The 24,217-nt window shown below is 59.1% G+C and overlaps 1 protein-coding gene across 3 annotated transcripts; it reads right to left on the bottom strand.

Moving 5' to 3' along the window:
* Positions 1-112: 112 nt before the first annotated feature.
* NID2 (nidogen 2) lies at positions 113-14,687 on the bottom strand. Of its 3 annotated transcripts, none has more exons than XM_055715586.1 (22): positions 14,371-14,687; positions 13,422-13,730; positions 10,277-10,509; positions 9,596-10,020; positions 8,853-9,002; positions 8,527-8,772; positions 8,043-8,243; positions 7,646-7,864; positions 7,168-7,311; positions 6,713-6,841; positions 6,480-6,623; positions 6,265-6,384; positions 5,933-6,172; positions 5,038-5,277; positions 4,637-4,858; positions 4,307-4,476; positions 3,341-3,470; positions 2,959-3,130; positions 2,264-2,421; positions 1,846-1,969; positions 963-1,075; positions 113-880 (listed from the first exon to the last, which is right to left on the bottom strand). In XM_055715586.1, the coding sequence occupies exons 1-22, from the start codon at positions 14,578-14,580 to the stop codon at positions 870-872; spliced, it is 4,110 nt and encodes a 1,369-aa protein (XP_055571561.1). In that variant the 5' UTR covers positions 14,581-14,687; the 3' UTR covers positions 113-869. The 3 variants fall into 3 exon arrangements, with proteins under 3 accessions (XP_055571561.1, XP_055571562.1, XP_055571563.1); XM_055715587.1 differs by having other exon boundaries at positions 5,038-5,274; XM_055715588.1 differs by lacking the exon at positions 5,038-5,277.
* Between the last annotated feature and the right edge of the window lie 9,530 nt (positions 14,688-24,217).

Below are 24,217 nucleotides of genomic sequence, written 5' to 3'. Positions count from 1 at the left end.
ACGATTCCTCTTTTGCTGAGGTCCTGTCATATGAACAGCTCACTCCTGGCTTGCTTGTTGCTTTTCCATGGTCTGCCCTACAACTGAAATATTTAAAAACTAAATCCAAAGGGAAACTTAAAACAACCATTTTATTCAATTATTGAAGTAACCTAGAAAAAAGTGAAGCATTACAACGTAAATGGTATTTCTGAACATGTATTGGTCTCCATTGGGTAGGTCTATGAAGGCACTTAGAAGACCCAACAAGCATGAACAGATCAATTCTAGCATATTCTTCTAATATAAATACTAAAAGACATGCATTGAGGCAGTTGGTGAAAATACAGAGTTCTCTTCTGGAAAAAATACAATGCCTTTGCCATATCACGTAACTCTTCTGCACACACAGTTTTGGAGCACACAGTCTCTGTCTTCAGGGCTGCAAGTTACTTAGACCCAGCAATATACTGCATCCGAAGCTCCCCATAGGCACTTATTTTTTGGATAAAAGGACCTGTTGGTCAGATTGTCAAAACTACTAAAAATTAATCCATTCTTCTTCCAATAAAATAAAACATTTGAATAAGAAAGCTATACTTTAAATTTGCTTGCATAAGCAAGAGTTAGAGTAATGGTCTTAAGATTCATAGGACCATTTTTTTTTTTGTAATAGATCAATGTTTTGTAATTTCTAAAAAAAATACAGTAGTAAAGACTTGAGGTATAACTTCCAAAAATACTTGATAATCTTTAGCAGGGAAGTAGGTTGCTTCATTGGCCTTGGTTAAGGGCTTTTCCCCCCCCCCCCTTGGTTGCATGCAGCGAGTGTTTTCTGGGTCTGAAGTTCTTTTGGGGGCAAAGTTGCTTTTCTTGAAATAGCAGTGTTACTATTTCCTTGCTGCAGAGAGAAATGGATATCTTTAGTATGTTGAGCAGCTGTCAGACAAGCCAGAGGGGGTGGGTGGGGGTGTGTGTTTTACCTCCAGGGCAGTAGGGATAAACTGCAGTTATTCCATAGAGGTGTGATCGCTGCTCTGGAAGATACTCATCGGTAAAGGAGCCGGTGTCTTTATCAATAGCTATCACACCATCCCTGGTGATAAAAGAGGGAGAAGTGCTTTACTTACCTATGAAACTTGAGGGGTTTTTTTTCCCCCATCTGCATGCATTTAAGAACAGAGGCAGCTAAAAAGACTGCTTGGAACACCTGCAGAACAAGTGGAAAGAAATTTGCCCCGTAAAATCTATGTCCAGCTCATTCAGTGCATTTCTCTTTGATGATGCAGAGTCGCAGAAACAGCCTTCCAAGGAGAGATTATCTCCCTGAGAGTCTCCTCCAAGCATGGCAAGTCCTTAAGTGCTGCTAGTAATCTGCTAAAATTTGAAGTTTTGAGAGCTTCCAGCTGGAGTGGGAATAGAGGCAAGTTCCCGATGCCAAGGGCCTTGGGTGGTGGGGGAGAGGGAACAACTGAGGACAGAATCTTTTCTTTGAATTAATCTAGATTTAGAAACTTGCGCCAAGTTTTATTTAAAAAAACCAAAACCAGCCACTATTTCTGTCCCTCCCAGGAAGCTGGGGCTGTTTCTAAACAACTGTTCTGCACTGAGATTTACAAGCAGGCATTGCTGAGTGTGGCGCTGCAGGAGACCCAAGAGAGCGCTCTGGTGAGGTTCTGGGACTCGGGACCAGGGAGCGGACTGGGGACAGTGTGTGTTTTCCCCCCTGTAGCTCCAAGCTGCTCACTAGCAGGATGCAGCAGAGAGCGGTGGAGGCTGGGTCCCAGCCGCTTTGGGGAGCGGATCCCTAGGAGCTGTTAGCTGAGCATTCCTGGCTGTGGGAGGGAGCAGGTTTTCTTCCCTTACCGTCTCCAGTCTGTGTGGTAGAAGTGATTGGCGTAACTGATGATGCTGAAGGGGTAGTTGAGGTTGTTCTGTATGATGTGCCGGCCTGTGCCGTCGGGCAATATGCACTCCAGGTGCTTCGTTCCTTTTTAAACACAAGACAGTTACCAGGCCACAACCCAACCCCCCCATACCGCCCCCCCCCCCCCCCCAATATGTTCTTTGTATTCGCTAGATTTTGAAACAGCTTCTGAGCCTCAGGATGTAGAAGCAACTCACGCTGTGAGCCCACTCAACCCCATCACACCAAGTCCTTTGGGGCAGGATAGGGGAGAGGGGCAGAGAAGCCCACAGGCAGCAAGGGACTAAAGATAGACATCACTGTTTTTCCCCTCGAGGCTTAGTGTGTCGTAGCGTGATCCGTCCTCAGTGAAGTTACCTGCATCTGCCCAACAGAGCAGCTTGGAGAAGGGGTCGAACGTCAGGCCGTTGGGCAAGCCGATGTCCTTATTCACCAGGACCCTCCTGCTGGCTCCACTGACAGTAGAAGTTTCAATTTTGGGTGCTTCACGATTCCAGTCCGTCCAGTAAAGATTGCTGGGGAAATAATTATATAATGAACAAACAGGACACACCACAGTTAGGAGTGGTAGAAGATCATTGGCTTTTGCTTTGTTACTGGTTTTTGTCAAGAGAGAGGCCTGGTTTTTCCCCTTAACAGTGCCTGAAATAAATCTTTATTGGATTTGAAGAATCTCTAGAAGAAAACCAGAATGATCTCAAACATGTTTACAACCCAAACTGTAGCTCCTAGATGAGGGCGAGTCTTAGGAGTAGCACATTTTGTATTGCAGCAGCACCCTGGAGGCACAGCTTGTGTTTTCGAACGCCAGGCGTGTTTCAAAGCTTTTAAAAATAACGTACATCCTGACACTGAAACAGCAGGTTTAGCCAAATCCTGAATTACTAAATAAAAGAGGGGTTGGGGAACAGCGCCAGTCCCTCCTACGGGGTGTACAATGTAGGAGAGCTGCTCCCAGGGTCAGGATGGGGCCTTGGCACCACTGTGTGTGTCTGATTTTTGCACCTTGCAAAGCCCTGCATGCAAATCCCTGCGGAAACGCTGCTGCTCACCCTCGGACAGGGTCCACTGTGATGGCCCGAGGGTTCACAAGCTCAGTGTCGAAGAGCACCTGCCGCTCAGAGCCATCCAGCCGGGCTCTCTCGATCTTATCCAGGCCGCTGTCGGTCCAGAACATGGCTCGGCGCAGGTGGTCCACTGCCAGCCCCTCGGGACTGATGAGCCCTGCCAGAGGGATGGACATGGTCAGCGGCTGGGGACGTGCTGCTCCTGGACAGATCATGGTGCCCCAACCTGCCAGACCCAAAGCCAAGGGATGCGAGCGTGGGGATGGAGGACCCCAAAGCAGGACAGCCCCAGAGCTGTGGTGGGCACAGCCTGGCCTGGACCCGCTGCTGTGGCGTTGGGCAGGTGTCACTGGTGATGGGAGCACACCTGAGTTGATCACGGTCTCCGGCTCAGCACCTGGCTCCAGACTCGCCCGACTTATGGTCCGGCCGGCTACATCAGTCCAATAGATCATCTTCTCCCGGCAGTCATAGTCAATCCCCACCACAATGGAGCCCTGCCAGGGTTGGAAGAGGGACACAGGGTGAAAGCCCGCCTGAGGCGCAGGCAAGAGGCTCAGTGAGCATCCTTATCCCACCAGCTGGCACTGGGAGCTGCCCAGGGCACTCTGCAAGAGGCAGTGATGGGGAATGACGCTCAAATCCCTTTTCCCTGGCAAAACCCAACACCGGTGAGCTCCCACTGCACACCCCTGGCTGAATCCTGCAGCAGAGATTTTTAGGTCAGCTGTTGCAGATGCACACCCACGTCCAGATGGGTTTGGAACCCCTTGGCTTGAAGAGAGACTGCTCCAACAGTGAAGCCAGCCCGAGGAATGACCTTCAGGATGGGGAGGGGGAATACTTGGCAAGGTGTTTCAGTTCCCTGGGGTTCAGGGAGTGTCATGGCCCAGCTTTCAGCATTCCTCTCCCTCAGTCTGGCCTGGCTGGAGATGCACATGACCGTGCTCCAAGAGAAGTCAGAGGAAGGGAAAAGGCAAGCTTGCAGTAGAGGTGTGCAGCTGGCAGTCCGGGCCCCACGATGATGGCCAGGGGAGCTCATCGAGCATCCTGCTCCTTCCCTTTGCTGGCAGCCCCAGGTCTGTGCCTCTGTGCTGGGGGGCAGCCGGAGGAAGAGGGGAGCATGCTCCTCCTCCATCTCAGCACCCAGCCAGCCGGCACAGCCGATGTCCCTGCAAACCCAACATCAACCCTCAAGAGGTGACCCCTCAAAGCATCACGGCTCTGACAAGAGTGGTCCAGGGAGATGCGCAACACAGAGCTGCAGCATCAGCCTGTTCCTAACTCCCTGCGGTGGTCCTGCACCCCAGCCCAGGCACTGGAGATACTGTACGTGCAGGGAGAGGAGGGTCTTTGCTGCCTCCTTCTGCAGCCGCGTGCCGTTGAGCGGAAGGTAGCCGATTTGCTGTCCCTGAGCGTAGAGCAGAAAGGTCCCAGTGGCCGGTGGGGACACATCAGGCCGGGGCGAGGGCCGGATGCTGGGTGGCGCAACACTGGGGAGACCTGACACACAGACAGGGCAGGGGGACACAGGACAGGGAGAGAGATGGCTTTGGGAGCACTGGCCCCTCGGCTTTGCACCCAAAGCGGTGTGCAGCAGCCAGAGCTTGTGCTGTGCTAGATGGGGGGTGGGTGTGTGGCACTTGGGGTACTCATCTCTTACACGGTGGGGGGCTGCCAGGCTCTGAGCGTGTGCCTTGGATCTCCCTGCCGCTCTCATCCACGCACCAGCAGTACCCGCTGTCCCCGTGGCACTGCAGTGGGGTGAAGTTGCCCCCCGTGTCGCACTGCGGCACATACTGGTCACTGCGGGGGCTGCCCCCATAGTGCTCCAGCAAGCTCTGCCGCCACCGCTCACACATGGTGTGGGGCCGCTCCGTGGGCTCTGGCACAGGGAGGGTGACAGTCACCCACACTGTCACAGACCCCCATGTGCAAGCTTCGGGGACTCAGGGCTCTGCCAGAGCCCCACATCCCCCTCTCCTTGCTGGGTGCCCCTCCATACTAAAGATGATGGGGTGCTGCAGGGAGAGGGTGGCACCCCCAACTCCCCCAGGCACTGACCTGGGCTCCCGCAGCGCGGCGGTGTGCTGCCTGGTGCCGTCCGTGTGCCGGCGATCTCCTGCCCCGCAGCATCCACGCACCAGCAGTGCCCAGTGCTGCCATGGCACTGCAGGGGCAGGTACTGACCCTGCTCGTCACACTGGGGCACGTGCCCGTTGCCCACAGGCAAGGGTCCCGGGGGCACTGCCCGTGGGTACAGCCGCTCATGTTCACATGGGGTCAGCTGCTGGATGGACTCTGCTGGCAGCAAACACCCCCACCCTGGGCTCAGAGGGTGCCACACAGCTCCCCTGGACCTGCTTGGCACCTGGATTTGGCCCTGCTTCACCCAGGGCTGCAGGTGCTGGGTGATGCTCTGCCAGCACCATGTTGCTCCCCCCTTGGACAAGGGGGGCTGGGGCTGCCCCTCTCCAGCCTCCCCGACACCCCATGGCTGTCCCCTCCATCACAAGATGATGCAGGAGGTGCCCCAATGGCCACTGCCACTGTAACACCACGGGCCAGGGCACCCTAAAGACCCCGGAGTTCCCCTGATGTGCCCCACCGTGCATCCAGCAGCACCCAGACCATAGCAGTGAAGCCCCCAGCCGGGTGGTTGGTCAGAGGGTCCCTGCCACTCACTGCAGCCCCACTGTCCCCACTCTGCTGGTGGCTGGGGCCAAAGTCCAGCCGGACAGGGACAGGCAGGGCTCTGCCTGCTCCAGCACCTTCTCACCACCCTCTGCCATTGGGCACGACCAGCGCAGCCAGCCAGGGCATCTCTTGCACCGTGGGGCTGGGAGATGCTTCACCCCAACAGGTCGGTGCCTGCTGATCCCATCAGGATGCCAACGGGATGCTGAAGGACCCAACCCGCCTACCCTCACCCGCTCGAGTGCTGCAGGGTGGCACTGACCTGGGCTCCCGCAGCGCGGCGGCGTGCTGCCTGGCGCTGTCCGTGTGCCGGCGATCTCCTGCCCCGCAGCATCCACGCACCAGCAGTGCCCGGTGCTGCGGTGGCACTGCAGGGGCCGGTACCGACCCTCCTCGTCACACTGGGGCATGTGCCCGTCGTCCACGGGTGAGGGTCCCGGGGGTACTGCCCGTGGGTACAGCCGCTCATGCTGGCAGGGTGTCAGCCGCTGCGTGCTCCCTTCTGCTGGCAGGAGAGCCAAAGCAGCCACAGAATGAGGATGGGGGAAGCTGCCCTGGGCAGAGCTAGTGTGGGGGCGAACCGGACAGCCTTACCCTGCGTGCACTGGAAGCCATCGCCCTCGTAGCCAGGCTGGCACCGGCAGGAGAAGGAGCCTGGCATGTTGTAGCAGGTGGCAGCCAGGTGGCACGGGTTTTCGGCACACTCATCCACGTCTGCGCATGGGGAAGATGATGGGGATCAGCCAGGGCAGGGCACCCCAGCAGCCGTGTGGGGTGGGCACCCTGTGGTCCCCTGCACACCCCCGTACCGGAGCAGTCAATGCCATCGCCGGTGTACCCGGGGAGGCACTCGCAGGCAGGGCGGCCCCCAGCACGGGGCAGGCAGCGTGCCCGGTCCCTGGGTGCGCAGGGATGGCTCCCGTCCTCACAGGGGTTACTTGCCGGTGCCAGCGCTGTGGGGACAGAGGGGTAAGGGGGTGGCCAGGCAACCTCTGTAGGGTACAGGTGTCAGGACACCCCAAACCAGAGGGCTGGCACTTACGCACACACGCCTGCCCATCCTCTGCTGGCCGGTACCCGCTGTGGCACTCGCACCGGTAGCTGCCTGGCACATTCAGGCAGACGGTGAAGGGGCCGCACTGGCTCAGGCCCTCGGCACACTCGTCCACATCTAGAAGGGGAGACACCCCCATTTTTGGGGTCTGGCTGCTCCTGGGCTGGGGGGGATGTCCTGCCCCAAGGTGCCCATCCCCCATCTCCCTCCATCCCCACAATACCCCCAGAGTGCTCCCCCAGGTGCCCCCAGCAGCCTCCCAGCCCCCTGCCTCAGTTTCCCCCCCTGATTCATCCATATCCTTAGTACAGCTCCAGGAGCTCTTGAGACAGCAAGTGTTGCAATGCTGGGGCACGTGCCAGCACCCCAAATGGCAGTGGGTGCCCTGTGGGGGAAAGGGGCCACCACCCCACCCCCTGCACCCACCCACAGCCCCCAGTCACCTCGGCAGCCCCGTCCAGCTCTGTGGTACCCAGCTGCGCACTCGCACGTGTACTCCATCCCTGCACCGGGCTGGCAGCGTGCTGTTGCCTCGCAGGTGTGCGTGCTGTCATGACATGGATTCACTGGGGGATTCTCGACATCGTCTGCAGGTGAGGGAGGATGTTGGGGGCAGGGGGCGGAGGAGATACAGGGAGTGGGGAACAATGGTTCCCACATATCTGACATAGGCATCACTGCTGTGCAGCGGCACCCTCATCCTACACAGGCACCTGTGGCCATGCCACCCAGTGCCAACCCCACTGTGCCCCCCCCCATTCCAGGAGCGCTTTGGCTCAAGCTGCTTGAAAAAAAACCCACCAGCCTCTCTTTTTTGGCTGTTTTTGGGTCAAGTGAGCACACTGCAGCTTTGAGAGCGGGCAGGAGACAGCAGCATCCCCTGGCAGCAGCCGGCACCCTGGGGTGGGTGCTGGAGCTCACCTTGTGCTGAGCTGACACGGGCGGCGAGGGCGTAGCGCAGGACATGCTCCTGGCTGTCGTAGAGGGCGAAGGCACGCACCACGCTCAGCCACTGCCGAGCGGGCAGGCGGGCGTGCGGGCAGCCGGCAAAGGTGATGTTCTGGCGTAGGCGGTAGGACAAGGTCTGGTTGGCGGTCCCCGCAGCCAGGACGTACTCCCGCTGAGCAGAGGATGTCACAGCTGTCAGACAGCAAGGAAAAAAAACCAACCATGGGATGTGGGAGGACTGGCTTCAGCACTGATGACTATGGGATTTTGGGAACCGTGGTGGGGATGGGTTTTTTTGGGGGTGCTCCAAGGAGGGCACGTAGGGATGATGTGCGAGAAAACAAAGCTGGAACTGAGCACAGGCTCTTACCTGAGCTGGAGTAGTGGTAGAGCTCCTTGTAGGGAGTGATGTGGACAGTGACATCCTCTGGGAGAAACGGCACCTGGCCCTGGATGTGAGTCTTAAGGCTTAAGTAATTGTCTGGCCCCAGGCCCTCGGCCATCTGAGTGACATGGACCGTCTCCTCCCCAGGGTAGAAGGTCACCTCCAGGCTCTGGGTGAATTCGGCACCTGGGCAGGAAAAGGGAACAGGCAGCATTCCATTGTAGGAAGTACATCCCCAAAACATCCTTTCCCACTCTTCTGGCACACCTGTGAGGCCTCACAGCAGGGAGGTGACAGCCAGCTGAACCTGGGGAAGTGACCAGAGAAGCCACGAGGCTGCCCTGAACCCCCACCCCTCATCACCTGCCCCAAGCCGTACATCACCCCATGTCTGAGCCAGGCCACCCCACCAGGAGCCACATCCGTCAGAGCGATGGGGCTTGGTGGCACATCCCAGCTCCCCGCTCACCGGTGATGCTGAAGCCGTTCTCAGAGCTGGGCTCCTCAAGGGCGAAGAGCCAGGCGAAGAGCCCACCGACAGGCAGGAGAGGCAGGAGGGCACGGGCAGCAGGCTGGGGCACCCCACTGATAGCTGTGTAGGCTCGGCCGTCACTGCCCACGATGTAGGCGTGCAGGTCGACGTCCTGGAAGCGGACGGATGCCCGTCCCACCATCAGGCTCCCGCTCACCTTCCCGTTGAGGCGATGCACAGCCCCTGGGCAGGAGGAAGACGGGCACCCCTGGCAGCGGCCACCCAGGCATAGGATGCCCATCCTCGCTGCCCACCCTGCGTACCTTCGGGCAGGCACTGCCGCCCGTTGCCGTAGTAGGTGGCCCGGCAGTGGCAGCAGATGCCAGTGGCATAGTCGGTGCAGAAGGCGTGCGGGGAGCAGCGCCCGTGGTGCTGGGCACACGTCTCCTTACCAGCCGCGCTGTAGGTGAACACTGGGGACAAGGGGACATGGTTGGGGAGAGGGTGACAAAGCCACCCCTCATGAGGTGTGAGCATCTTGCCTCCTTGGCCCCCAAAACTCCCCCAGCTGGCGGGGCAGTTCCCAAGAAAGCCACCCAGGGTGCATAGGGGAGGCTGTGTTGCCTGATTTCAGGCGGATCTGACAGAAGGCAAGAGATCCAGTTCCTGCATATTTCTGGGAAACAGCCGGCACGGGACCGGGCTGTGGTTCCCAGGGCACATGCCACACCGGCTCCGCAGCCCGCTCAGTGGCAGTGGGGGCGACCACTAGAACATGTTCTCTGAGCTTCCCATCCCTCAAGCTTCCCTCCTCGCAACGTGGGGCAGGGCAGCAGCAAACCCAGCAGGCAGGGACGTATGGCTCCGGCAGCCCCTTGGCAGCAGGATTTGGCTAGGAGAAGAGGAGCTGGAAGGGCAGCAGCTTTGCAGGAGCAATGCCAGCCCACGCTAGCTCCAGCTCCGGCTGCTCAGGGAGAGATCAGCTTGCAGCGAAGAGGCCTTTTTTAGGGAGCCACCCGCCATGAGCTGTCCCCAAACGGTCATCGGAGGGGCTGCAGCCACTCACCGTCGGGATTAAAATGCACATCTTCCTCCACGCCGACGCCGTGATGCCCAGAGCTGTAGGAAGAGGGGTTGCCAGAGTAGCTCTGCCGGGCGCTGCCGTCCCTGTCGGGGTGCAGCCGGCGGCTCTGCTCCTGCCCCGGGGATGCAGGCAGCCCCTCGGGGACGATGCCCAGCAGCGCCGGGACACGGGATCCGTAGTTGGGTGACATGGCTTCTGAACCACGCTGCACTGGCAGCTCCGTGGACGTGTGATCAGCACGGTTGTAGAGCATGCGGGTGTAGTCGGCGGTGCCAGGGGCATGATGCACGGGGCTCTGGGGCACACTGGGGCCAGCTGCCCCACCGACCCCCGGCTCCACGTGCTCCAGGGGGGCCACGCTGCCTACGTGGAAGACCCACACGCCACGTACCCCTGCGTTGCTCTCCCTGCAGGACAGCAGCACACATGCACATCCATCACAGCTCTGGTGGGAAACTCACCCCAAAGGTACCGAGCGGCCGCACTCCACACCCCCGCTCACAGGACCCCAAATGCAGCTCCCAAAAAGCTCCCATGCATGCAGGACCAAGCGCCATGGCGCCGCCCATCTCCCCAGTTCATTTCTTCCAGCCTTTAAAAGGCTCTGGGGGCTGGGAGAAGGTGATGCTGTCCCCCCAGCACAGCCCCCCCAGAATCACGCACCGCTCCAGGCGTCTCAGAGCCTGCTCACTGCTGGCCAGGCTGTGGAAAAGCCCGTCCCTCTTTGGGTCATCGCCATCCCCCCGGCTGAAGCCCACTCTGGCTGGCAGCTCCAGCTGAACGTTGTAGGACTCCTTGGGCCGCGTCCCCAGAAACTGGAGGCCACCATCAGGGTAGAGGAAGATGGCATACGTGTCCTCATCATCATAGGCTATGACTGCCTGGAAGGTGTTAAGCTGCCAAAGGGAGAGCAGGACAGAGGGATGTCATGGAGGGGCAGGAACCCAGCAGAGGACTGAGACAGGGAAGAGGATGAGGGATGCAACAGCCAGCTCCCTGCACAGTGCAATGCATGCAAGCACCCCAAAAGAGCCCTCCATAAGCCTGCAGAGACCTCCTGGGGAAGAGCAGGAGCAGAGGCTGCTCGCACATGGCCAAACCCCAGTGCAACACTCTGGGAAGATGCTCAGCATCCTCCACGGGAGCCCATGACACAGCCAGGCCACCCCCACTCAGCTGCCTGGGTGCAGGAGTGTTCCTTGGAGCTGTCACACAGGGAGGTGACAGCCCTGTACCATGCCCAGGAGCATCCCTGGCCATGTAACCAGTGCGACGGGTGGGCACGCTGCAGCTGGAAGCCCCTCACTACTGTTCCCCTCCTTCTGTCCTGCCCCTGACACCAGCAGCCCCCCTCCATCCCAGCAGCACCAGAGGAAGACCCGCACCCCCCTCGCTTCCCCCTGAGAACAATTTTAGCTTGGTTTCCTCAGGAAAAAACATGCATGTACTCCCGCCTTCCCCACACCCATACATCCCGCTATAGGCACGCTGGCTGCCTGCCGTGCCGTGCTGGCGAGCCTTGGGGCTGCGCCAGCCCCTGAGCGAGGCTGTGCCATGGAGCGGGACTGCAGCAATAACCCACAGATGGACAGGCTGCAGAGCGAGCACAACCCTTACAAGCCACTGGAGAATCCACACACACGCACACACATCGCAGTCACCCCCGATGCAGAGAAACCAATGCTTGCAGGATTTGGGCGAGCCCCCACCCTCACCCCACACAGGTCCTGCTCTCCGAATAAATAAATATAAGCATGCAGCAGCAGCCCTTCCCCACAAGCTGCCAGCAGCAGTGAGCAGGGAACGATGCCTGAGCGAAGGAAAAAGGATTAAACTCCCAGTTTCAGCCCCAGAGCCAGGGGCAGGAGGGGTGGGGGCTCCCCTCACATCACCCCCGAGCCCAGAACTGCCTGTCCCCACTGTGCCAGCCCCGGTTTCGGGGTGCAGGGCCCCCGGGGCATCACAAGGTTTCCTGGCAGCCCCACGGGATATAAAGAGCCTTGTTGTGTGTGTTGCACACTCGGGCATTCAGAGACCCCATGCAAAGGCAGCCAAAAAGCTGGGGGGGACACACAACCCCTCCTCCCCAGGGCTGGATTCCTCCCCCACGCAGCCAGCTGCAGGGCTCATTTTGCCTTGTGGTGGGCGGCAAGGGGGGACCCAGTGGGTGACATTGATGTGCTGGCATCGTGGGATGTAGGGCAGAGAGCGAGGGGGGTGGACACAGCCCCTGGCTCACAGCCAGCTGCTCCCGGCAGAGCTGCAAAGGGCAAATTCCAGCCCAAAGGGCAATTTTTGCCTCTGCAGAAGTGGGGTCAGCTCTCGACCCGCTCTGCAGCCCTGGAAATCGTCACCACGGGGACTAGGAGCATGTCCCCAGGAAGCTGGAGGGACAGGGTGCTGCTGGCAGCACTGCCAGACCTCCCGGCCAGGCGGGACCCCCAAGCCAGGGGCCTGGGGAGCCTCTAACCCCCGCGGCCTTAACCCAGGTTTCTGCTTTCGACACTCAAAAAGGATGAGCCATGACTTTCCAAAATGGGGGGTTAAAGGCCTTGAGGGCAATCCTGGTTCTGAGCAGCAGGAGGGTAGCGTTTCAATAAACAGCATAGTTGGTAAGAAAAAAGTGGTGTTTGGGAAGTTTTTTACCGGTTTTGGCTAAGGGGGAGTTCAGCAAAGCACAGGTACGAGCTGCATTTCAGTGCATCTTGAATGAAGCTTTCCCCGGAGCTGCTCATTTCCAAGCAAGACCAGTTTCATTTTAAACCTGATCCAACTTCTCCGAGAGGGAAAAAAAAAAAATTGGGAAGAGGAGGCTGCACTTTCGATGGCTGCGAGGTCGCTGTGAGGCCCCTGATGGCATCTCTTCAGCTGCCTTCCCAAGTTTTAAATTAGAGGAAAAAATGTGTGTTGTTTCCTTCCAAACCTCGGTTTCTTCCCCTCTTGGCTTCCCTCTCAGAAGCCTGCTACCGAAGGGCCCCGGAGCAGGGGGACGGCTGGTGGGGATGGATGCCAGTGGCCCATGGGGACCTGGCAGCTGCTGGTGGGCTTTGGGTTCAGCCCACCCCACCCCAGCGAAAGCCCATCACCCATCGCACAGCTCTGGGCATTCATCACCGGAGTTTTCCTTTTGCAACTCTTCACATTCAGCTCGTTTCAAGAAGCCCACGGTGCTGGCAGAGCGTCACCATCACCTCCTCAGCACATCATCAGCCTAATGTGACAGCTTATGCCCCAGCAACAGATCCAGCAGTTTTCAGGGAAAGGCAGCGCTGGAGGTCCACCCACGCAGGAGCCTTATCAGCCCGTGGGTGGAGAGCACAGGTCACCTCCCTGACCTGGCAGACCACCTACGAGCTTGTTTTCCAGACACAAAATCAACCCACAGCGGAAACTCTGAAGCCGGCTCCTGGCCAGCAGCATTAATCAGCCCAGCATGCAGGCAGACAGCAGGACAAGCCCCAAGCCACTGGCAAAAGGTGAGGAGCACGATGGGTGACTTGGGCCACCACTTCCCACAGCCGCGCCTGGTCCAACTCTGCCCTGCAAATTCAGAGCCACCAGCACTGTAAAGCTTTGCCTGAAAAGCAGGGAAAAGCCTGAGCACCTCCAACCATGGAGTTGAAGGCAACCACTAAACCTCTCCTGCCCATCAACAAAGCCAACAGACCCACCACCACTGCTGCTCTGAGCAAAGATGAGGAGCTCCACATCTCCCTCAGTGCTCATCCAAGGCTGGAGCCGCCATGAGGAAGACTCATCCTCCCACAACACGTAGGATGGGTGTCCAATCTCAGCCTGTTGGCCTCACCTTCTTGGAGGGCTCTGTGTCCTGTGAGAGCTCCTGGTAGGCGCCCACGTCCTCCCAGGTGGCGATGAACGTGTTGGTGGGCGCAAAGGAGCCGGTGGTGTGGGGGAACCCAGCCTGGATGTAGCCCGCAGCCTGGTCCAGCACGTCCGGAGAGTCGTCTTGCCGGTAGTAGATGTTCCCTCTGTCACCGGAGGTGTCAAGGTCGGCCAGGAAGGGAGCGATGACAGGGAAGTCTGTGGGGAAATCGTCATCCACGTACTGGGTCTCCCTGGGGAAATCCTGGGTTGAGATGACCCCGTTGGTCCCCACCTGCAGGTAGAGTGGCGCAGGGTGCTCAGGAGCTGCAGAGGTGCCTCTGCCACCCGTCACCCCTCCCCAGTGGAGTGGGGCACAGGGCTGAGCGCCCTGCGACCGCGTGGCCCCAGCCGGCCAGGGGGAAAACAAAGACCTCGAGCTTCTCCATCCCCCAGAGAGCTGCAGCTCAGGGGCCGCCCCAGCTGCAGCCGCTGCTGACGGGGGAACAGCTGCGAAGGAGAAAGCCCTCTTGTTCCTCCGCGGCGGGAGACACCGGGCAGGAGAGGGGGGAAAAAGGGATGGATGGAGGGAGGACACGTGCAGAGGCGGAGGCGGCAAAGGCACATCTGGAGGGGCTGGGGTGGGAGTCAGGGGAGGTGGGTGTCAAGGGGAACGGCTGGGGAGGAAGGGGGTGGATGGGAGGGGGATTAGAAGATGGAGGAGCGAAAAGATAAAGAGGGAGGTGGTGGGACAGAGGGATGGAGAGGAGGGGAGCGGGAAGACAAGAGACAAGGAGGGAGGGATAGAAGGGTGAAGGGATGGGAAGCCGGAGGGACAGAGGGCGGTGATGGAGGGGGGGAAGGGGCGCGGAGCAAGCGCGGCGGGGGCCGGGGGAAGGAGCAGGGCCGGGGGCCCGGGGCCGGCCGGGACTCACGTAGAGGCGGCGGGCGGCGCGGCCGTAGAGGCGCAGCGGGCGGCGGAGCGGCACCCCGGGGGAGCTCTCGTCGTCGCCGGGCCGCAGCCGGGCATCGCGGCGGGCCGGGCCGTGCGGCAGCAGCCCCGGGCGGGGCAGGGCTGTCCCCGCCGCCAGCACCGCCGCCAGCACCGCCGCCACCGCCCGCATCCCGCCGCCGGCCCACGGCATCCCCCCGCCCCAGACGGCGCCCACCGGACCCGACGGCGCCGGAGCGGAGCGGAGCGCTGGAGCGGAGCGGACCCGACGGGGCAGCCCCGACCCGGCGGAGGGAACCGGAGCCGGCGGGGCGGGACGGGGCGCGCCGCTGGCGGGGCGGGCACAGGCCAAAGCCGCGCCGCCATTGGATCCTCGGGCCCCGGCCCCGACCAATCGGGTCTTACCCCAAAATCCGCCCCGGGCTGCCCGCCCCGCCCGGGGTCCGGTACGGCGGTGGCATCCCGGGGGGAGAGGGACACCCCCGTACCCCGCCCGGGGTCCGGTACGGCGGTGGCATCCGGTGGGAAGAGGGACATCCCCGGACCCCGCCCGGACCCCGGTACGGCGGTGGCATCCGGTGGGAAGAGGGACATCCCCGGACCCCGCCCGGGCCCGGTACGGCGGTGGCATCCGGTGGGAAGAGGGACATCCCCGGACCCCGCCCGGACCCCGGTACGGCGGTGGCATCCGGTGGGGAGAGGGACATCCCCGGACCCCGCCCGGGCCCGGTACGGCGGTGGCATCCCGAGGGGAGAGGGACATCCCCGGACCCCGCCCGGGCCCGGTACGGCGGTGGCATCCCGAGGGGAGAGGGACATCCCCGCACTGTGCCCCGCCACCCCCAGGGCCTTGCAGCCCCCCCAGCTGCAGTGCCTGGCCACCCCCGGGCCCACGCCGTGGGTGGGGGTCTCTGCCCGCTGCCCACTCGCTCTCCTCGCATCCCGCTCCCTCGATCCGGGCAGGGACGTGACTCCTGATCCACAGGGGACCAGGATGGCGGGGGTGGAAAACTGGAACAGCCACAACATGTCGTGCAGCTCAACTGGCAAGTTGTCAGCCAGCGGGGCCGGCTGCGGGCTCCCCACGCACACACAACACCCAGGCTCAGGGTCGCTGCTGTTTATCCTTTCCCAGACCCATTTTTCCATCATCTCCACCCAGAGAGGTCTGAGGAGGGCCAACGCTTTGCGGATGGGTGGCCGGTGGGGTTCCCTGCCATGGGTTTGAGGTGTTGGGGTGGGAGAACCCTCAGTGGAGGAGGAAAGGACAAGCTCAAATCCAGGCAGCTGCATTCCCCAAGTGCTCCTGGAAATCCGGGCTGGGAGCAGCCCAAAGCTCTGCTCCATCTTCCTGGAGCACTTCCATGGCTCCAGGCCAGTGTTAGTATCACATCTGTCCCAAAATGTATACATGCCCCAGGAATGCCAGATAAGAAGGAGAGAAGTGTCAAATCCAGTAGGCTGGTGAGAGAAATATATCAGGGACACATTCGTGGCATTCCCAGCAGGAATTCTCACAGGGGAAGCAGCTGCACGCCCTCCACCCCATCCCTGTTGCAGCGACGACGGGATTTGTCACTGTGGCTCCCATCCCCTCAGTCCCGGGCAGCAAGCAAGCCGCCTTATCCCAGGCATCCTGGAAAGCAGCTCCCACCTGTACTGGGGCTGAACTGGCTTGGAAGCCCGGCTGTCCCGGTGAGCTGCCACCCCCCAGCTGCAGCCAGCTGGCCAGCCCCGGCCCCGGGAGGGAGACGCCTCGCCTGGCCACGGAAAACCATTAGGGCTTTGAGCAGGGTTCAGGCCAGCTGGACACGGTCCGCAGCCTTCGAGGAGTTCCCCCTGCCAAAAAAAGTGGCTTTGCTTTGAAGCTTAAACTGCTCTGGGGCGCACTGGGAAAATCAGGCACCGCGAGGGGCTGGCAACCCCTCTGCCTGGTGACACCCCAGCCGGGATGTCCTTCCCATGGGAACGGTGGCATTTGGTGGCACCTAGGAGGTGGTGCTGGGCAGAAGGGACAGGAGAGGGGAGAGGACAGCCTTGCTGCCTTGTGGGATGTGCAGGGGCTATTGAAAATACAAACCTGGCCGTCCCTGGTGGGATGGAAATGTTACAGCTATGAAATGTCTTGCTGCTGCCAGGGAAAGATGCAGGCGGATGATTTGCAGGCTGCTGTGGCTGCTGTCTGGAGACGGTTCATTAAGGCTTTTCTAATATATATATATATATATTAAGGAGTAAATTAACTTGGGTTTTCAAGGGAGGAGCTGCCAATTACACAGGTTCCCCAGGCTGCGTCCAGCAGTGGTGCCCTATGCCTGAGCAAAAAGGGCCCCTGGACCCTGAGGACTCTCTGCCACCTGGGTGGGGCAGCTGCCAGGTTTTTTGTGCAGTCTTTAAGATGCTAAAAAATCCTTTTTACCACCCCCTCAGCAAAACCGGCACCAGTCAGTTAAAAAAGTAGCAGCTGGGAAGAGCTGGAGTCATGTCCTGGCCTCGGGAGCTGAGTCCTGTTGGCATGGGCATCCCTGGGGCTTTGGGAGAGATGGGGAGCCTAGGGACCCTCACCGGGCGTGAGGATGGGCATGGGGATGGGGACAGGGATGGGGATGGGGACGGGGATGAGGATGAGGGTGAGGATGGAGATGGGGACCAGGAATGGGGATGGGGTCAGGGATGAGGATGGCAGTGGGGATGGGGATGAGGAAGGGGATGGGAATAGGTATAGAGATGGGGAAGGGGGTGAAAATGAGGATGAATATGGGGACAGGGATAGGGGATGAATGGGGATGAGGAGAGGAATGTGGTCCAGGATAGGGATGGGGACCAGGAATGGGGATGGGGTCAGGGATGGGGTCGGGGATGAGGATGAGGGTGAGGATGGGGATGGGAATCAGCGATGGGAGGGGGTCAGGGGTGGGGATGGCCATGTAGATGGGGATGAGGATGGAGAAGGGGATGAAGACGGGGACAGGGACAGGGATGAGGATGGGGACAAGGATGGGGATGAGAATGAGGATGAAGATGGAGACAGGGACAAGGATGGGGATGGGGACAGGAACAGGGACAGGCTATGCCCACCCATACCATGTGCTGGGAAAGGAGGTGCTTGCAGGGACTGATCCATGTAATCATTTCCACGTGCCTCAGCAGAGCCTTTGGCTGGGGGGCGGGGGGTTAGCCCTTTTCATAGCTTGGGCATTAAAAAAAATCAATAGGAATTTACTTGGTGCAATTTTGTGCAGAAACAGATGTGCTGGAGCTGGAGGAGGTAGAGGATGCTTTGTGGGATGGGGCTGGGGAGGGATCCAGCCAGACCCAGAAACTCCCCGACCTTGGACACTTGCAACTCGCTCTGCTACACTTGGCAAACCAGGACAAACCCCACATCGCTCTCCTGCTAAATGGGGGGCTGGGAGGGGGAAGGTGGGGGGCAGCAACCCCCTGCCCTGCTGAAGGCTCACCTTTGCCCTGGGCTCCCACCGAGGAGGATGGGCAGGCGAATCCCTGGTGCAGAGACCATTTCAGGCAGGAAATCCCGGCAGCCTTTTCCCCAAGTCCTGGCAGCCCTGGGACCGCTGAGCCGCTGCAGCCAGCAGAGATAAGGGAAGCAGCAGGAAACTTGCATCCTCCTGGGGCAGCCAGGAAAAGAAACTTGATTCCCGGTGACAGAAGCAGGGCTGAGGACTGTAGCAGAAAGCAAGTACTCACAGGGTGCAGCGGGGCCATTCGGTGCTTTGGGACATCAGGTGGGAGCAGGGGTGGTGTGGGGCTAGCATAAGAGCAGGGCTTTGGCCAGCTCCAGCACAGGCTTGGCCAGCAGCGATCTATTGCCAGCCGGGTTAGTGGGTCACTGTAATAATGCCCTCAGAGGGTTTCTCCTCCTGGTTATCGGAAACGAGTCCTGCTCAAGGTTGGGCTCTTTGGCAGGAAGGGCAACGAACTAGTGCCTGAAGCATCTTTCTGGTTCTGGTAGGAAAGGGCTGTCACAGGGGAGGGACTGTGCACACCTGAGCCCCCTGAATCAGCACTCACAAGTATTTTAGCCTCACATAAGAAAAAAGAGATCACAGAATCTCAGACTGGTGAGGGTTGGAAGGGACCTCTGGAGATCACCCAGTACAACCCCCTGCTTAAAGAAAGTTCTCCTAGAGTGAGTTGCACAGAGCCGCATCCAGGTGGGTTTTGACTGTTTCCAGAGAAGGATGTCTATAGGGTTTATCCCCCATCCTTAAAAACTGGAATCTGCTGGATAATTTCAGCCAAATCTGACAGTAGCATGTCTGAGGATCTATAAAACCAAACATAAGAGAGACCCTATTAGTTGCCCCCCCCTGCCTGAGAAGCTGGGCGCAGCCTTGGGTTTGAGCTCAACACTTATGAGCCATCTGAGAATCCACAATGGGTGCATGGCTGGGGTGAGCTCAGCTTGCCAGCAGCAGAAACAACCTCTGCATTGTGTCGGGGACAAAGGGAGAATTGCTGGATGGCCATGTCCCTCCGGTGGGGTAGCTCTGCTTCCCCTCAGGCCGTATCGAGGTATCTCTCCTGGTGGCTCCATCCATGGGACCGTAGCTCCTGGCTGGGCTTGCTGCCTTCTCTGGGACCATCTCCTTTCCTGGGAGAATCCCGCCGGGCGCTGACAGCAGGGAAGCTGCAGCAGCGGGGCAGATTCCCACCAGCACAGTACCCAGCTCTCAACATTTCCATTTTTGGGAGCGATTCTCATTAACTTTGGTCTCACTTCTTTGGATCGGCTTCGCCCCATGACTCAGCACTTTCTCACCCTGACCCACCGCTCCCGCACACAGGGACACCCTTCCCTGGTGGGTCTGGAGGACCAGAAGGTACATCAAGACTTGCTCAGGTGCCTCTTCAAGGATGCGCATGTTGCTTAGGTGGGTCTGGAGGTCATCAGCTCCAAGCAGCAAGAGAACCCACCGGCCACCCAGCAATCCCAAGCCACCCGCTTGCACCCAGGGTTTCTGGCAGGAGCTCTGCAGCCTGCAGCTCCTGGAGGGTGTCCACCCACGCTGCGGATGATTTCCATACGCAGGGTCCATCCCACACACTCCAGCTGTGACCCAGCACAGAACTTTCTGCTCAGGATGTCAAACGTTCTGGGAGAAAGGTTGTCCTTACGGAGAGCTAGGAAGACAGGGTGTTAGATCACAGACAGGTCCATAATATGGAAACCCAAGCTTTGTATAGAAAGAGGAGAGTTTCTTGGCCCTGGGCAACTCGGCCAGAGCAGAAGTGTGTGGAAGTGGCTCAGTGCATGGAAAGGAGAAATAATTCAGCTGCTACTCTAAAAGGCAAGATAGAAAGTGCTGAGTCCTCCCAGCTGGAAAGGTAGTGGAGCTCGGATCTTCCAGCACCCCAGGGAGACAGAGGCTCACAGGATGGAAACGTCGCTCCTGCGTGAAAAAGCTTCCCAAGGCATCTGAGCCCCAGCCCAAAGGATTGCTCCAGTTTCTAGAATGTATTTTAAGAAATAAAGGTAAAGAAAAGCTGTTGTTTTGCTTTTTTTTAATCACTGGGGCTCTCCTTCCTTCCTTTCTCTCTCTAGATACTGCTTTAAAGCTGGTTTCGGTACTACAGCTGCCGGACGAACGTGCCGAGCCCTGCGAGCCTGCCGTGCTGCCAGCGTGCCGGGAGCTGGGCGCAGAGCTCACAGGGCGCTCGCCAGTGTGCCTGACGCTGACTGATTCCTGCGCACCGTTCGCCCAAGATTAGCCACAAGTTCCTTATTTGGTCTGGGATCCAGCAAACTCCCTGGCAGAGGGGATTTCAGCTGCCAGGGAGAGCTGCCCGGATGGGTTTCTGCTGGGGCTGGGAGCATCTGCTGGGGCAGCAGGGAGGGAGTGTGTTCACAGCAAAGATAAAATCAGCCCATGCCCTGTGTTTCCAGGGAGGGAATCTTGTGTTTTTCCCTGCAGCACGAAGCACAGTGGATACAGATTGCCTCTCCCCATCACACCTGTGCAGCAGGCCTGGTCCTGCCCCATCCCCATCCCAGGGCTCTGGCCCCCTGGCACGCACTGGGCTGAGCTGATGCATCTTTGAGACACTTGCTTGGGTTTATACCCTGAATCAAGACTCCTCTGCAGAATTAGGCTTTATTTGCTGTATGGATTAGGTGCCCCTGGGATCTGCCCAGCTTCTCCCTAGCTGGGGGTGGCCAGGGACTCCAGGGGAGCTGGGATCCCATGTCTTACCCTATAGCATTGTCAAAGATGGGCTCCAGGCCCTGGTCACCCCTTGCTCTTCACCCAACCAGCCCTCCCCACGGCTCTAACAAATCCAAAGCTCTCCCCAAAACCTCTCTCCAGCTCATCTCTCCTCGCCTGACCTCCTCGGGCCTCCTGCCCTGACCCCTGCAGCACCCGAATGCTCCGGGGTGACTAATCCCAGCAATTAGCCTCGTTCCCTGCGTTTATCTGCTTCCTGCCTTTGTCTCCCCCTGACAGCCTCTCCGAGCAAATATGCTTTTAGCCACATTTTCCTGGCTCCGGCTCTCCCGCCAGCCTTTGTCCCATGGAGCCTCTCCGAGCTGGGTGAAGAGGTTATTCTCCCCTCGACACGTGTCCCTTCCATCTGCTGTGATCAAACTGGTGACCGAAATAAAAGCACCCAGCAGTGCCGAGGTCACGCCGGCCCCCGGCAGCAGACGGGCCAGCTCGAACCGGAGGCGATAGGATTTGTTCGTTAAATTGAAGACTGATGCAGACCCACAGGCGTTTCATGCTAAAAGGGATTTTAGGGCTGAGCGATCCAACTAAATGGGGACAGAGTGCTTGGGTTAGTCTAAAATTCAATGGGAAATAGCGAGACACATGGGCAGCACATTTGGGAGCTGCCTTCTCCACCCAGCCTGTTCCTCAGGACAGCGGAGCTCTTAGACCCACCGAGTTTCAGAGGGATGTAAGCCTTGATGTGTAGGCTTGACCAGCCTCTGTGCCTAAAGGAGTAAGCCAGGCTGCTTTAATTTAATCCCTTTTTTTTTTTTTTTTGCCTTTCCTGGGTGTTTTTTTTTGGTTTGGTTTTGATTTTGGTTTTGGTTTGGTTTTTTTTCATTTCACTTTCCCTAAAGTCAGCTTCAAAATCCCCCAGGATTTTTCCCCACGGAGGTATGGGCTGCTCTGCAGCAGGTCTAACCCAGCTGAGTGCTGTCTCACTTTGCTTGCGCTTCTCAGGTGCTTTTGCCATGACGTGGATTCATTTTCACCCAGGATGTGGATCCCTTTCCCGCAGCAGCTGGGATACTCCGGTGGGTGCAGGGGCTTGCCTCTGGCCTGGGGGCTCCAGGGAGAGGGGAACATGCAGCTCAGACAAGGGTTGAGGGGTTTATCCCGGGACACTGCACCAAAGGTGCTGCAGCTGCAGAATAACTTGTCCATGGATGCAGCTCCCAGGGTGATGGTCCTCACCCCTCTGCAGCAGCTGGGACCATCTCTGAGCTAAGCAAACCCTTTGCTGAGCCCAGGCCAGGCTCAGCCCCTGCCCCAGGAGCAGCGCCAGTGAAACAGCCCTGATTTAAAGCAGGAAAAAAAAAATAAAAAAAGAGAGAGGAAGATAGGAAGATAAATGTTATGGCCGGATTGTTCCCCTGTGGTGGTGTGGGTCTGGGTGCCTGCGAGGGGAGGGGAAAGGATGGGAGCTGGGCCAGCACCCAGGGCCCACAGCAGGGCACCCACACCTCCCCCCCCCCCCCCCCCAGTGGCATGGCTGGGTGGGCACTCACACATCAGGACCCAAAACCTCACACACTCACAGACACACACTGCAGGAGCCTCCTTCCTGCCCTTCCCTGCTTCCTCCTTCCCTCCCTCTCCTTCCTTCTTCTGTCCCTTCCTTGCTTCTTCCTCCCTCCCTCCCTTCCTTCTTTCCCTCCCTTCCTCCCTCCCACACTCTTTTCCTCCCTCCCTTTCCTTCCTTCCTCTGCCCCTTCCTCCCTCCCAATCCCTCTCCATTCCTTCTTTCCTCCCTCCCTCCTTTCCTTCCTCCCATCATCCTTCCCTTCATTCCTCCCTCCCATACTCTCTTCCTTCCTTCCTCCCTCCCTTCCTTTCTCCTCTCTCCCTCCCTTCCTTCCTCTGTCCTTTCCTCCCTTCCAACCTCTCTTCTTTCCTTCTTTCCTTCCTCCCTCCCAACATCTCTTATTTCCTTCTTTCCTTCCTTCCTTCCTGCCTTCCTCCCAACCTCTCTTCTTTCCTTCTTTCCTTCCTTCCCTCCTTCCTCTCTCCCTTCCCTTCCTTCCTCGCTTCCTTCCTCTGTCCCTTCCTCCCTTGCAGCCTCTCTTCTTTCTTTCCTTCCTTCCTCTCTTCCTTCCTTCCTTGCTTCTTTCCTTCCTTCCTCCCTCCCACTCTCTCCCTCCTCCCTTCCATCCTCCTGCCCTCCTTCCCTTCCTCCCTCCCTCTTCTTCTTCCCTCTGTCCCTTTTTCCCTCCCAGCCTCTACTCTTTCCTTCCTTTCTTGCTCCCTCCCTTCCTTCGTTTCTTTCCTTCCTTCCTTTTTTCCCTCCTCCCTCCCTCCCTCCTTCCCTTTTCCCCCTCCTTCCTGTCACTTCCTCCCTCCCTTCAGCAGCTCCCCAGCCCCCAGCCCCTCTCCCCTACTCAGCCCACCCTTCCTCCCTGGCCCTGGCGGGGGCCCTTCCCTCTTGCTGTCACTTGGGGGCCCAGGGGACACTCTGCCCTGGCCCCAGCCCCCTCCCATACCCCGGTGCTCACCCCCACTCCCACCCCTGCCCCGGGGAAGCGACGCGGGGGGCGCAGGGAGCAGCCACCCCACTCCTCACCCTGCTCGTGCTGGAAACGCCACCGAGCAAAAAACACTTTCCTTGCTCGTTCCGGTCATCCCGCAGCTGGGCCAAACCCTGCCCCGGGCTTTCAGGGCTTGTGCAATTGGGGAAACATTGCTCCACCGTCCCCTCCTTGCCCAACGCCTTCCCACCCCGCAGCTGCTTTCTTTTCCCCCTTGTTTTCCCCTTTGGCGGATTTGACAGGATGCGGCCACAGTGGAGATGCCGGCAGCTCCCCAAAACGCAGCGGGAGGGGGTGGCTGCAGCCCCTGGACCCGCTGCCCCCCACGGCCGGAGCTGGCTGCTGCCCGCACCTTTCAGCAGATTTCCCGGCTGGCTTGGGCTATTTTCTCATCTGGCTGAGCGCTCTGGGGTGAGCAGTGCTGCAATAACACAGCTGGAAACAATCGGCAGGGTTTTCTCCTGCCTGGGTCACCCAATGACTCAGAGCAGGTCTGCGTTCCCAGCTCTGAGGGACCGAGCATCTGAGCAGTCCCTCAAAACTCCCCTCTCTTGGGGACACCACCGTGGTCAGGATGAGGGGACACAGGGACCAGCCCTGCCAGGTGCTGGGCTGCATCAGCTGCCACTTCTGCCTCTAATGACCACTTTAAACCAGGGTGTCTGGGCATGTTTAAGATGCTCAGCGCAGCTTCCTGGCAAAGAAAACCCACCACCCTTGGAGGAAAAGCACCAGGCTGTCACCAGCCTGGGTGCTCCCCATCCCCATGCCCCACCCCCCCCCAGGTGCAGGACACTGGGTGCCTCCCCAACATGTCACTGCATCATTTGGGCCATGAGAGCACCCACCTGCCCATGCTGGGGAGCTGTGACCCCGCAAAATCCCACCACCTGGAAGAAGTGAAAGGCTGAAAGCCTGGTGGGTGTTTTAGTCTGGGGAAACCAGAGCTGGGGAAGAAGCAGGAATGGGAGAGGATACTGGGGAGGGGAGGGTGGTGCTCTGCTCCCATCCCTTGGGGAACTGGGGTCCCTGGGAAGGAGAGTGGGGCTGGGATGGGTGAGGAAGCACCAGC

This window comes from Falco cherrug, chromosome 7, assembly GCF_023634085.1.
Source record: "Falco cherrug isolate bFalChe1 chromosome 7, bFalChe1.pri, whole genome shotgun sequence".
NCBI classification, from domain to species: Eukaryota; Metazoa; Chordata; class Aves; order Falconiformes; family Falconidae; genus Falco; species Falco cherrug.
This window is presented reverse-complemented; position numbering and strand designations above follow the sequence as displayed.

Coding starts and splice junctions, on each gene's coding strand:
- NID2 (XM_055715586.1), bottom strand. CDS start 14,580: ATGCCGTGGGCCGGCGGCGGGATGCGGGCGGTGGCGGCGGTGCTGGCG. Junction 3,471..4,306: donor AGACCCTCCTCTCCCTGCAC/GTACAGTATCTC, acceptor CAACCCTGGCAG/GGCTCCATTGTGGTGGGGAT. Junction 3,131..3,340: donor GGAGACCGTGATCAACTCAG/GTGTGCTCCCAT, acceptor TCCCTCTGGCAG/GGCTCATCAGTCCCGAGGGG.